This window comes from Ahaetulla prasina, chromosome 3 (genome assembly GCF_028640845.1).
Source record: "Ahaetulla prasina isolate Xishuangbanna chromosome 3, ASM2864084v1, whole genome shotgun sequence".
Lineage (NCBI taxonomy): Eukaryota > Metazoa > Chordata > Lepidosauria > Squamata > Colubridae > Ahaetulla > Ahaetulla prasina.
In genome coordinates, this window is record NC_080541.1 from 180,235,405 (window position 1) to 180,249,646 (window position 14,242).

General features: G+C 40.5%; 1 protein-coding gene across 5 annotated transcripts in view; it reads right to left on the reverse strand.

Annotated features, from left to right (window-relative positions):
• The window catches only part of CELSR2 (cadherin EGF LAG seven-pass G-type receptor 2), a 135,590-nt gene that overhangs the window by 50,881 nt on the left and 70,467 nt on the right, over nt 1-14,242 (reverse strand). For all 5 annotated transcript variants that reach the window (XM_058176260.1, XM_058176258.1, XM_058176259.1 and 2 more), the window contains exons 6-8: nt 2,176-2,333; nt 959-1,122; nt 570-695 (exon numbers count right to left, since the gene is read on the reverse strand). In XM_058176260.1, coding sequence (XP_058032243.1) covers nt 570-695; nt 959-1,122; nt 2,176-2,333 — 448 coding nt within the window. The remainder of the gene's footprint in view (nt 1-569; nt 696-958; nt 1,123-2,175; nt 2,334-14,242) is intronic.

A 14,242-nucleotide genomic window follows, 5' to 3' on the forward strand; every position in this document is an offset into this window, starting at 1 on the left:
AACCCCATGCTGCAGAATAATACTGCATTGGCTGTTATTAAGCTTACAGGTCCAATTTACAGGTGTTAATTATCCCCTGTAAATCTCTACATGGTGTAGCATCAAGACACATTAGGCACGGTTCTGCCCATCCGGTTCTGAATCTGGGCAAACATGTTTTTTTCTTTTCTTTTTTTTTCACTCCTTGTTATAATCAACCAGACATATGGGAGCTACCATCCTAAATAAGGGCTTGAACCACTGCTTCTCTACCCCTGCCATTTTTGCTAATTTATATTGGATGATATAACCACTTCAGAAGAAAGAATATTTAAGAGAATCATATTCTGAAACTAAGTAAATAACAGCTGTTTTGTTAACTTAGATCCCCAGGCATTTGCAAGAATGGATCAGCACATCCAGAGAGAGATCCAAGAATTTCTAGCACATTAGCATCCCCACCTTTTCTTCTAATAATTAAAATAGTATATTTTCTGTTTCCTTGGAGCTAGGAAAGGTGTGACTTCCTGATACAGTTCCTGGCAATTAGCACATATGTCATTCCTTCTTTAACAGCTTCCATCTTTTACCTTGTTTGCAGTCCTTGCCTCCAAAACCCAGGGGGCATTCACAGGTGAAAGTATTCCACTGGTTGACACAAGTTCCACCATTATGGCATGTGTTGGTATCACAAAAATTCTTCTTGGCAGAGCAGCCTGTAAGGAGAATGTAACAATGCACTGGGAAGGATAGTAATAGAAGGTTCTCCAGGGATAAGGAAAGCGTTTGCTGAATTTGCTACAGAGTAATGAGGAGCTAAGTCATGAATGAAAGTCATTCCTATGGATGTGTTACACTGCAGACAATGGCTAGGGCCTGTTGAGGAATTCTCAATAAGTGGTTGCCTGTTTGCCAATTTCCACCCACAGAAACCCCACCATTTGCGTAAACTTTCAATTTCCCCCTGAATGCATCATACCAGGCAAAGTTCCATTATTTGCAATGAAGTCAGCCAGGTCTACATCTTGATTATCAATGAGGAAGTCTCTCATGCAACCTATAAAATGCCGGTTCCGTACTGGGAAACTCTCAGGAAGGTCAGGAATGCCACCCAGTAACAAGGGACCTGTCAAATCCAAGGATCTGTAAAGTCAAATTAGAGTTACTCAAGACAAAAACATGATCAAGGAAAAAAAAATCTGCTTGAGAAAGTTGTTCTGACCTAAACAGATATTAAGCTGTCATCAATCACACATTATATTAAAAGAGTAGACATGTGACCTCAAAGTCACTATGAATCAAGATGAAATCCAGCAGCTTCTGACAGGTTCTGGAGAACCGGTAGCGGAAATTTTGAGCTGGCCGCAGAGTGGGGTGGGAATGGAGATTTTGCAATATCCTTCCCCCAGGAGTGGGGAGGGAATAGGGATTTTGCAGTATCATTCCCCTGGAGTGGGGTGGGAATGTAGATTTTGCAGTTTCCTTCCCCTGGCATGCCCACCATGCCACGCCCATCAAGCCACACCCACAGAACCAGTATAAAAAAAATTGGATTTCACCACTGCTATGAATCCAATTTATAGTTAGAAGTTTATAGTAGAAGTTTGAGATTTTAGCAAATCACTATGTATGTAAAAGTGCAGCAGCAGAAGATAGCAGGGAAGACTAAGGAATATATCATCACCATCTCAAACGTCCTGCCCTGAATGTAGTCTTCACTTCTCAGAATTTTCAGCAATAGCCAAATTAACTGGGGTATTTGGGAGCTGAGGTCTGTTCATTCATCCAGAAGGCACTTGGATTAAGGAAGACTAACGTAACAGCCGAATAGTATTTATAAAATAGAAATAATGTATTTTGGAACATACAGTAGTATTAGTTCTCATGATGGTTACAGGCTTATGTACTGTATAGGCATCCATGCAACATGTCAAATTACTAGCTTCCTATCACCATGAATACCAGCACATTAAAGCAGATGACCAATAAAATCTATAGTACTTCACATCCTCATATAGGGTGAAGTTGAGCCAGGGAAATTAATAAAGTTAATTATAGCCCTACGGCTTATCTTTCTTACAGCCATTTCCCCACTGAATAACTCCTGTAAAGTCAATCTGCTTTCACCCATCTCTATTCCATACTTGTGATTACAAGCTCATCAGGTGAACTTAATAGTGCTTGTAAAATTCTCACTTCTTTGTGCCTGATTGTGTCCCTTGAGCTGAACAGGAATAGTTTCCTAGAATAGAGCCAAATTTCAAGGCCACTGAAGTGTCACAGTCATCTACTGTCACCACAGCTACTTTCTCATCTGAAGGCCCCTGTGGAATTCCAGACGTCCCCATGACAGGCTGCGAAAAAAAAAAGCAGAATTCTGTTATAAAACTTCAGGGCAGCCAATTAATGGTTACGACAGAAAATATTGATAGGGAAGCGCAGAATACTGACCATAACCTACTGAACAATGCAAATGCTCTCATACAGCGGCTCCCAAATTAGGAGGAATCTAGTAAAAAGGCCCATTTCTAATTTGCACTTTGCATACTCTCTTTGCACCCCCCCTACAGTTGACTCCAGATGCACCATACCCATGATAAATCGGCTTCTTTCAAGGTTTTTTTTTTTATTCCACACTTGTTTGCCTGAACCTGGAGCAAAGTTAGCCTTTTTCCTGTGAAATGATAGGACCTGTAAACAATTTGGTTTTCTACTGACTTTGCTCTTCTTTAATAACTCCTGTCAGCTCCTGGCCATAATTAAGTATTTCTCAGCATCCATTTCCTTAACTATTCTAAGAAAGGAATTTAAACAACCCTATCAGGCAACTCAATCTTAATCCTTCTGCTCATTTCCTAGTCAATGTCACAATATGGGAAAAAGAAAGCAGCTTTCCTCTGCTTGTATAATTTCTAAAGGAGTTCTTAACACTTGTCGTCAGTTTCACAACCACTGCAAAAAATTTTCTGGCTAGATTTTCTATTTAAATAAACAACATGAATGGAACTGAAGTGAGCCTTTAGTCTCTCTCCCACCAAACACATGAAAACCCACAAACATACCTGTAGAAGTGTAAACCACAAATCACAACTAGGGTTGGCTCTATTATGACAAAATATCAAGTTGCAAAGATGCCACCATGCCACCAGTAGCTATGTGTATAATGAAGAGTCTATTTCCCCAAAATAGCTGGAAGATACTCTCCCACAAAATGCAATTACAGAAATAGGCAAAGCACCACTGAGTGGATTGCACAGATCCATTCAAGAGAGAGAAGAGGGAGAAATGGAAAAATGAAGGAAAAAACACAATGTACTATAACAGACCACTCTGTTTTGTATATAACAACTTTTAGCAGCACATCTAGAAGGAACAGTGTCCTGACAGGAGTCTAATTTCATTCTCTCCAAAGCAGTTAAGTTTATTGCAAATGGTCAAATGAACTTAAAAATGTACCCGGAAAAAGAAAAGTTGGGTGCGAGCACTTTCTTTCCATTTTCTTTTGTGCTGCACAAGGATGAGATTTTTATTCTGCCAAGGGACAAGGTGCTATTTAATCCCAGTTTTCATACTGGAGGCAGAACTGAATGCCTCATGGCGTTCCCTGGCTGTTTTCTGCATTTCAAGGCCAACGGAAGTGCACATGGTTGTGGTTAGCTTCACACTGGATTATCAGAGATTTGGGAGTGGAAACAGATTGAAATTTATACCATGTGAAAGAGTCCTTCGTATACCTCAGAAATACTTGCAGGTTCAGTTAGATGGCACAATTGTGCTTCTCAGGGAAAAAAATATGCAGCATGCCTCTGCTAGGTGTGATGCTAGAAATCATGGGAAAACAGCTATGTTGGCAGCTTAATGTCAATGACCAGACACTTTCAGAACACTTGCCAGAGTTTTGATACTTAAAACTAAACAAAGTGGTAATTGGGTGGATTTTTTCCCCTGTTGCTCCACCACAGGTATTTATTTATGAAGCAGTGAGTGATTCTAATATGCAGTAGCAATGATAAAGGCAGGACCAGGACTAGGAGCTGAAACTTGTTCTGATAAATGAGTTTATAACCCAGGATGAATTTGCATTCTATACGTTTGCCTGGAGAGAATTTAATGATCTAATCTTTAGAAATAGATCCGACTGACTAATATGATGTCTTATCCTTGGCTATTAGCAGGTACTGTTGCACCGAGTTCCATCTATCTATCAGAATCGGTAAGACCCAAGTCTTTACTCTCTCTCTCTCTTCTCTCAAAAATGAAAACAGCCATTTTCATGATGACAAATACTGCCCAACCATCTGGAGATGCAAGGAACTCAAACTTATGACTTATGTAAGTAAAACATCAAGCAGGCATCACAAAAAAGGTGGTTTTTTATTTATAGGGCTATGATGGATTTTTTAAAAACAATATATTTATTTTATTTTATTTATTCGATTTTTATACCGCCCTTCTCCCGAAGGACTCAGGGCGGTGTACAGGCAAGATAAAACAATACAATATACAGATTAAAATACCATTTAAAAAACTTATTTAAATTAGCCTAAAATTAAAAATTTCCATACTAAAAACCCCGTTTAAAAATTGATAAAAGATAAAATTCAATTTAAGACAGCCCCGCGCAAATAAAAAGATGCGTCTTCAGTTCGCGACGGAATGTCCGAAGGTCAGGTATTTGGCGTAAACCCGGGGGAAGTTCGTTCCAGAGTGTGGGATAGCAAGGGACAATATATGTTGGGACAAAACTACCGGTAATTTAGAAAAATACCAAGTTTATTACTAATTATAGTATTAATAATAATCTTTGTATTTTTCTAGATCAGTTTTATTCCAACATATATTGTCCCTTGCTATTCACAAACAGTTTATGACTAATACATGTGTTGTTGTTTTTTTTGTTTACATTTATACCCCGCCCTTCTCCGAAGACTCAGGGCGGCTTACAGTGTATAAGGCAATAGTCTCATTCTATTTGTATATTTTTACAAAGTCAACTTATTGCCCCCCCAACAATCTGGGTCCTCATTTTACCTACCTTATAAAGGATGGAAGGCTGAGTCAACCTTGGGCCGGGCTCGAACCTGCAGTAATTGCAGGCTTTGTGTTCTTAATAACAGGCTTTACCAGCCTGCGCTATTCACCGGCCCTTAATTATGAAATTATGTTGGATAATTGAGAAAGCCAAATACCAAAAATGAAGTTATGCAGGTGGTCCTCACTTAATGACCACTCCATTCAGCAACTATTTAAACTTATGATGATGATGAATTAGAGGTAGCTATACCCAATCCTCAAAGTTCCAGCCATCCAGACATCTCCCTGAGAAACCATGAATGTAATCTAGGCATTCCATGACTACCTTATAGTTATGACATTTCAGTATCCCAGAGTTCATGTGCCACCTTGACTGTCACCATTTGTGACCGCTGAATTGTTGAATTCTGAAAGGAAAGCCAATGGGGATGCTGGCAGGAGGTTGCAAATGGCAACACATCACATCCTGTCTAGCAATAAGTCAGGATTCACTGAACAACATCAACCAAAAGTACCAGAACTGCTGTCGCTAAGCAATTATTTGACATTGTGTTTTATGACTGTATCACTTAATAATGGAAATTCCAGTCCCAACTGTTGTCGTTAACTGAGGACTACCTATATGTGCTCTATTGACTATAGGCCTTTCATTGTGTTAATCACATCAAGCTGTAAAACACGCTTACAAAAATGGGAATTCCAGAATATCTCATTATTTCTTCATGAGAAACCTCTATATAGGCCAGGAAATCACAGTATGGACAGAACAGGGCAGAACACACTGGGTCCAGGTTGTTAAATGAGTATGACAAAACTGTAGACTCTCCTCTATTAATTTAATGTAAGTGTTGAATATATATTAAGGAACGCTGGATTGGAAGAAGATGAGTTTGGTTCTAAAATTGGAGAGAGAAACATCAAAAACCTGCATTGTGCTAATTACTCTACTCTAATGTAGCTACAGTAAAGGAACAAGTCAAGAAATATGCCACAGACTAGCATTTGGTAGAACAGCAGTGGCAATCTTAGAAAACATATTTAGATGCTGCGAGAACTTAATCCAAATGGCTACACTCAGACACATGATGTGAAGATATACGGTAGCTCTCTGAAGTAGGGGTCTCCAACTTTGGTCCCTTTAAGACTTGTGGACTTCAACTCTTTGCTGACTTTGCTGGCTGAGGGACTCTGGGAGTTGAAGTCCACAAGTCTTAAAGGGACCAAGGTTGGAGACCCCTGCTCTGAAGGAAGAATCTAATGCTGGGAAAGTAAAAGGGAAGAGAAGAGGATGTCCAGGAACAAGGTGGTTGGTCTCAGTTACAGCAGCAATGGCTGCATCATTGGACCTGAAAGACCAAGTTAGGGACAGATCATCTTGGAGACAATCTATCTATGTGATCACTAAGAAACAACACCAACTTGATGGCACATAATCAATTCACAAGCAGCATCCTTTGTGAAATTAGATTTTGGTTTTTAGCAGCAGTGGGCAGATGTTGATTTTGTAAAATCGATCCTGTTTGCCGGTAATCAGTAATCAAAGCCATGGATGATAAACGTCTAGGTGCAATGAAATATATTGCTAATGAAGGCCATAGCAGCATGTTATTTACAAATGCAAACCAAATTTCAAAAACTCTCAAAATGGCACAAATACCTGCTTAAAGTCACACTTTTAATAATTACATGTTCCAGAATGAGAAGAATCAGAGTTGAGATGAGTGATTAGCAGCTACTAGCCACAGCAGAATTTATTTATACCTTTCAATTTCATATGCTCTTGTGAAATTATTCTTTATTTCTATTTTTAATTTATTTTAGGTTCTTGTTATGCAATTGTCTTTTTTGTTCATGAAAATTGCAGAAAAGAGAAGAGGGGAATCAGGTAATAACTTCCTTTAAGTAACCTTATCGCCATAGTTTGCATTATTTTTTCCATTTTTTTCTTTACCAAAACCAAAATCAGAAACAAGGAACATATCCAACTGCTGTCTAATGTTAAGGTAGGTTGTGCTAGATTTCACCTTAGAAACATCTCCGGTTACATTAAGAGCCCTCAAAGCAATTCGCGCCATTGTTTTGCAAAATGCCTATTGAACTGTCAGACTATGTAGAACAACTTAAAGGTGTGCATTTTGCCTTATTAAATAAAAATAAAATCTTGTTATCTAGCATTCTCCCCACTTATACTTTTCATTTTATACACTGCTGGAGGGACAGAATATCTCACAAAGAGACTCTTGACAAGGTGCCTGTTTAGGAAAATATGAAAAGATAAGCATCTACAAAATCAGGAAAAGAGTAATCATGACTTAACCAGAGGTATCTGTTTTGGAAAACCAGTGAACAAAATGAACGTGTCAGTTTAAAAATTTATTTGTATTTTTTTTCTTTTTCCTTTCTGGAGAGTTACTAAAGCATATAGAAAAATTCAAATTAACTCCATTTGTGGCCGTCATTTCAAGGGTTGGAGGTCACTCTTTGTTCTTGCTGTGGATTTTTTTTTCTGCTGCTTTTGATTTTTTTTTTCCTTCAGGTATAAAATGTTGATCCTGCTTATGAGGATACCATCTACGTTGCAGATGGTAATTTAATTATATATCTCTTTAAAATATGGTATAAATTCTCAGGTTTCTTTTCAGAAATGCATTAAAAAAAACCAACCCTCCACGAGGCATCCCCGTTTGCCATTTAACTGACACAGTGTGAGCTTTTCTTCTGGACTCTGTCTCTCCCCTTTTGTGTTCATCCATCATGGGGCTGGCCTATCCCCCACATTCCTTGTCCCTTGCAGGGGAAACCCATGGGTCACCAGTGGCAGTGTTGTTGTGTGAAGGCCTTGACTACAGTAGCTGAAGAACGATTCAAAGGCCTGGCTCAGGAAACAGGCCAGTTCCAGACAAAGGGAGTGAAGACAGCTAGGGTGGGGGGGGGGTTATGTGTGCCCATAGCAGCAGGTCACAGCACAGCACCAAGGGACTGGCAGGCAGCCCAAATCTTCTCTCTGCCTTTGAGTCACTCCTTCTCTCCAAACATGCAAAGCAAAATGGGAGAGCGGAGAGGGAGGAACTGAGCTTAAGCTTCAGAGCACAGCCCCCACACTTCAGCCCCAGGCAGATCCAAGCAAACTCCTCAGAGTTGGAGCGAAGTCTAAATTTGCCTCAGTTCAAGTACAATCTATGCATTGGCTTTTGCAAATGGCAGGCACATGCAAAACAGAGACTTCGGTCGGAAAAATCTACAGGAGCAGGATTAGAAGAAGACTGCAGCTGCCTGAACTCCCTTTCGTGCAAGCAATGGAAGCAACAGACGCCCGTGGTTTCAAACTCCAAGTACACATACCTACTTTTGGATACTGACACTCAGAGATAAGTTCCACAATTCAAAAGGCAGCATATGTTTTCCCCCTCTGTTTTGCCCAGAGGCAGTTCTTGTTTGCCACAGGTTATTAAACATGAGGCTTTTGCTTCTCTGGGATAAGATTACAGTATTTTGGAATTACTGTAGCCTGAAAGATTTGTGAGTCTGGTAAACCGAACTTCTCCATCCTGTCATTCAAACATTTTAATTGTATAGTGAGGGGTCTTCAGCTAACCCACTGTGACAAGTGACAAAGGAGCTCTCTCTTTTTTCTACAAGTCATTATTCCCAACCTCCTCTACATCTGGAGGACATCAGACTGGTGAAAGTGCTTGATATCTAACCACAGAGAAAAAGAACTCATGGAAAGTAAAAGCAATCAGAGGATTGCTTTGATTACAGAGGACTCCAGGAAACCCAATTAAAAAAAACCCAAAAAACCAGGAGGTATAAGTATGAATTTCAGTTGCGTACAAACTTTTATTGGGTTGTAGAAATACCTGGTAAACCATGAAAACAAGCAATGGCTGCACCATGGCCTTTTAGAGGGGAGAAACCCCTTATTTGCTCCTATTGTTGAGGAACTAAGAATGCAGTTTAACAAATGATAAATGCAAATGTGGGCATTTTAAAAACATAGTTATTGCCACAAATGACTATCTAAACCAGGGATGGACAACTATAGCATGTTTATGATCTGTGGACTTCCTGATCCAGGAATTCTGGGAGTTGAAGTCTATAGGTTGTAAAGGTGCCATACTGTAGTAGCCTGTAGGTAAAGGAGGAAAAATTTCTCAATATAGGATTCCTGATGGCTCTAGAGGAAGAAAGCTCCCATTATCATCAAAATAAACTTTCCTGTTCATACATATAGCAGCACCAAGACCACACACGCATGAGAGTAATCATCATTAGAATTGTAAGGGGAAATGGCGCATTGGGAGGTTTGTTTTTTGGGGTTTTTTTTATTTTATTTGAATTTATATCCCGCCCTTCTCCAAAGACTCAGGGAGGCTATTGTTAAGCAATAGTCTTCATCCATTTTATATTATATACAAAGTCAACTTTTATTGCCCCCAACAATCTGGGTCCTCATTTTACCTACCTTATAAAGGATGGAAGGCTGAGTCAACCTTGGGCCTGGTGGGACTTGAACTTGCAGTAATTGCAAGCAGCTCTGTTAATAACATACAGACTTAGTCTGCTGAGCCACCAGAGGCCCTTTTTAACCTGCCAAAAAAACAGCCAACTGAAAGAGATGTTTCTTTTTCAGGAGATCTCCAGTCTCTATGAAGCCAAAGTCTTCACATAATATGTCCAAAGTATGATTATTTGAGCCTGGTCATCTGTGCCTTGAGTTAGAATTCTAGGATTTGTTTAATTATTTTGTTTAATCATTATTGTTCATTTCATTATTGTTCATTATTGTATACGTAATTCTACTATTTATACGTATACAAACATCATGGCATTTGAAAATATTTTTTCAAGGCCTTCATGGCTACCCTGTCAAGTGTTAGTCTGCAGCGTATTTCTTGAGTATTGGTTCCTTTACTGTTGATAGCTGAACTCCAAAGGCAGAAACTAACCAATATCTTCATTGTCAGGTTGATTACATAAACCTGCTGTCATGAGTTTGGCCTTCTTTATTTTTAATCTTAGTTCCATTTTTGTCCACCACGCACCTTCACTTCGATTATGAGAGCTTGCTGATTCTTTGCCACTTCACTTAACCAGAGTAGCATCATCAGCAGAACATAGGTCATTAATGTTTCTTCCTCTAATTTTAAAACCCTGCTCATCTTCATCCAATCCACCTACCCACAATATATATTCTTCACATAAACTGAATAAGGGGAGAGGATACAGCCTTGTCTCAGTCCTTTGCTAACTAGAGCCAGTGTGTTTTGCCATTTTCTGTCCATACTGTGGTTTTCTGACTTGTGTATAGATTTAACATGAATGCAACAATGTATTCAAGATTCCAATTTTTCTAAACTTATTCTAGAGATAACTAAAACCAAAACCAAAACCAATACTTGGATAAAGTGTATCTTTCAGTTACAAGCCACAACAAAAACAACAGGGACTGGCATATGGACAGCAATATGTTTTCTGCAGATTTGCAAACGGGAGGGGAGCACTTTAACCAAGCTATAGGGAAGACCCCTTAATCTCCTTTAATTTGTATCCTAGTAGGATCATACTTTACTGTTTTTTATCCTTCCATAATGTAGTCTTAGTATGTCTTATCTATCTGTCAGTTCATGGATATTCTGCATTTTAGGTTTAGAAGGGGGTGATTTTGTTTTCTAGCAAAAGTCCCCGAATCCTTCAGTATTGGCTATAGGAAAACAGGAGTGAATTTTTCTACAGCTCTACTATTTTTTGTTCCCATAAGTGCGTATATATGCACAGAAATACACACAATCTGTCATTAAACTAAGTTAGATGTACAATAAGCCTCAAGGCAATGCCTAGGAGGACAAGTGAGCAAATGTACTGAGAGCTGTTCTTTGGATCCACCTACTGAAGTCAAGGTTAGCCACAGGTACGCAATGAGCTATCACACTCTTTCGTTATAGGAATAGTTGGTGGAAATAGCACATTTTGCCCTAATTTAATTTGATATTTTAGTTTAACTTAGTTTTAATTGAATTTTAAATTGTATTAATTTATTTATAATTTTATAGTTTAGGGTTTTATATCGGTCGTTTGACCGGTTTAGTTTTAAATTGGCCGGTTAAATATTTCATTTTAAATGTATTTTAAATTTATTGTGTTCCTATGTGTTTTAATAAGGCTGTACACGCCCTGAGTCCTTCGGGAGAAGGGCGGTCTAGAAATCAAATAAATAAATAAATAAATAAATAAATAAATAAATAAATAAATAAATAAATAAATAAATAAATAAATAAATAAATAAATAAATAAATAAATTGGAAAGCCTTCTGCTCATTACAAAGAAAGGGGAAAAAGAGCCTCACTTCCTGTGTGTCCTAGCTTCCAAAGCTAGGATAAAGAGACAAGGCACCTTCAACAATTAAGCAAGCTCTCACATGTTTGGACAGAGAATCACAGTGGTTTTTAATAAGCTGTATTTATTGCTCTGAAAGAAACAGCAGGGCTACCTTATTACCACTTGACAGGCATAGCACTGAAACCCAGAGCTTGCTCACTTTATCAAGCACTCCAAATACTGGAAGCTTAGCCACTCTTACAGACACTTAAAAGAGCACTTTTGTCAAACCTCTTCCCAGCTTCACCTCTGCCTGCCACAGTGTGCAGGGAAAAAACCCAAAACAGTAACTATCCAAAGAACCCACAGTAAAAGCTAACACATCTTGGTTTCCAGCCAGGATAAGCTAAGGATAACGTATTTTTAGTTTGTGGGAAGGAGGCCAGTAGAGTATCCTTCTATCTCCCATATTATTTGCATGATTTTTTAAAAAATAAAGTAATATTCTGACAATCCTTAGAGCAGGGGTCTCCAACCTTGGCAACTTTAAGACTTGTGAACTTCAACTCCCAGAATTCCTCAGCCAGCTTTGCTGAGGAATTCTATGAGTTACCTATGAAAGCACCTTTGATTCCAGTTTGATTTTTACATTGTAACTTGTCAGGCACCTATCCTTTTAAAACAAAGGTGAAAATTTGGGATGGTGAGGGGAGAAAGAAACTGCTCTATGGCACTAGCTGGAGGCTCTGGTAACAAGTACCCTCCCACATTGGTTAGCAAGAGCTGTCTGCTGGCGCACAAGCACTGTGCTTGGGTGAAGTACCCACAGGCAATCCAGCTCATTGGTGCTGACACCTGTACAATATTCAGAAATATTCCCAGGAATGGGAGGAACAACACCCATCCCAAATAAAGTGTTCTCAAATTAGAACATGGAGCCAAGCCAGACTCCTCTAAAACTCTAATTCGTCAAAAAATGTACTTCTGTTTTACTGCCACCTTTGACTTCTGCATTTGATGGGGGAATGAAATAAGCTCTGGTCAAACAAGAACAAATGCAGCTCACAACATCAGATGGCTAATTATGCTGTCTAACATGGCATTTATCTAACACGATGTCAATGCTAAATACCGTATATACTCGAGTATAAGCCGACCCGAATATAAGCCGAGGTACCTAATTTTACCACAAAAACTGGGAAAAACTATTGACTCGAGTATAAGCCGAGGGTGGGAAATGAGGCAGCTACTGGTCAATGTAAAAAATAAAGATAGAGCCAAGTAAAATAACATGAATATTTATTTGAACGAAAAACAATAAAAGTGCAAAAGGGGGAAGGAGGATTCCCAGCTTTAGAAAATTTAGAACTACGCCGCCTTTGGTATGACCTGAGCATAGCTCATAAAATTATCTGCTACAATGTACTTCCTATCAATGACTACTTCAGCTTCAACCACAACAATACACGAGAACACAATAGATTCAAACTTAAAAGTGAACCTCTCCAATCTAGATTGCAGAAAATGTGACTTCAGTAACAGAGTTGTTAATGCCTGGAATGTGCTACCTGACTCTGTGGTCTCTTCCCAAAATCCCCAAAGCCTTAACCAAAGACTATCTAGTATTGACCTCACCCCATTCCTAAGAGGTCTGTAAGGGGCGTGCATAAGAGCACCAGCGTGCCTACCGTCCCTGTCCTAATGTTCCCTTTAGTTGTATTCCTTTTATGTATTCAATTCATGCTTATATTTATATAATTATTTAATATGTATTTGACAAAATAAAATGAATAGAATAGAATAGAATAGAATAGAATAGAATAGAATAGAATAGAATAGAATAGAATTTTTATTGGCTAAGTGTGATTGGACACACAAGGATCTACCACTTCTTTGGATGCCCTTCCCAAATTGAACACTGCAAGCATGAAAATGAGTCCTCCTTTAGCTTCCAAGGGACCAGGGTGCCTCTGAAGGTCAGTGCTCTAAGTACTAAGAACCCAGCACAAATCTAAGCCTGTATGCACACCAACAGTGAAAATACCCTGCACAGTGTCTCTTGGAAGAGAAGGTTAATTTTCATAGACGTTGGGGTGGCTCTTTTTTTTTTTTTTTGGCAGGGCAATAAGGGTCTCTAATATCATTAAACCCACTTTAGAAGTCTCTCTGTGTGTGTGTGTGTGTGTGTGAGAGAGAGAGAGAGAGAGAGAGAGGGAGGCTCCGGCTGAGCAAAGCGGCGGCGGGGAGGCCGCGGGGGAAACGCGGGAAGTAGTCGGAGATCTGCTTGATGGGGCGGATGGGACCTGGGCAGACGTCGATGGCCATGTGCTCCTGGATGCTGATGGGCGGCTTGTCGCCTTTGCGGTGGCTCATGCAGGTGGCGCCCGGGGAAGGAGGCGGCTGCGGGGGCTGCTGCGGGAGCCGCTGGTGCTGCTGGTGCTGTTGATGCTGCTGCCGCCGCCGTTGCTGCCGCCAGGAGAGGCCGTCGCCAGCCCGGCCCTGCGCGCCGAGCGCCCGCCACGCTGCTGGCTGCTGGAGGAGGCGGAGGGAGGGACGGAGGCGAGCAGCGGCGGCGGCGGCGGCGGGCGGCGGACGGCGGACGGCAATGGGTGGGCGGTGGAGGTGATGTCACGGCTCTGCCCAGCCCTGCCCAGGCGAGGCCAGCAAAAGGGCCGGGCGAAGGCGACCGAGGCGGGCTCGCAGCCCAGCTGAGCCGCTACGGAGGGAGGAGAGCGGGGCCGGCTAGGCTCCGGGAAGGCAAAACGGGAGGCGTTCGTCCACCGGGATAGACTGCTGGGATCCACCGGGATAGACTGCTGCTGGAGCTGGAGGCTCGAAGGAAGGGGAAGGGGAGGGGTGGCTGAGGACGGGCTCGTTTAAGGCTCTTCCAAAGCAGCCCTGCTGAACCGC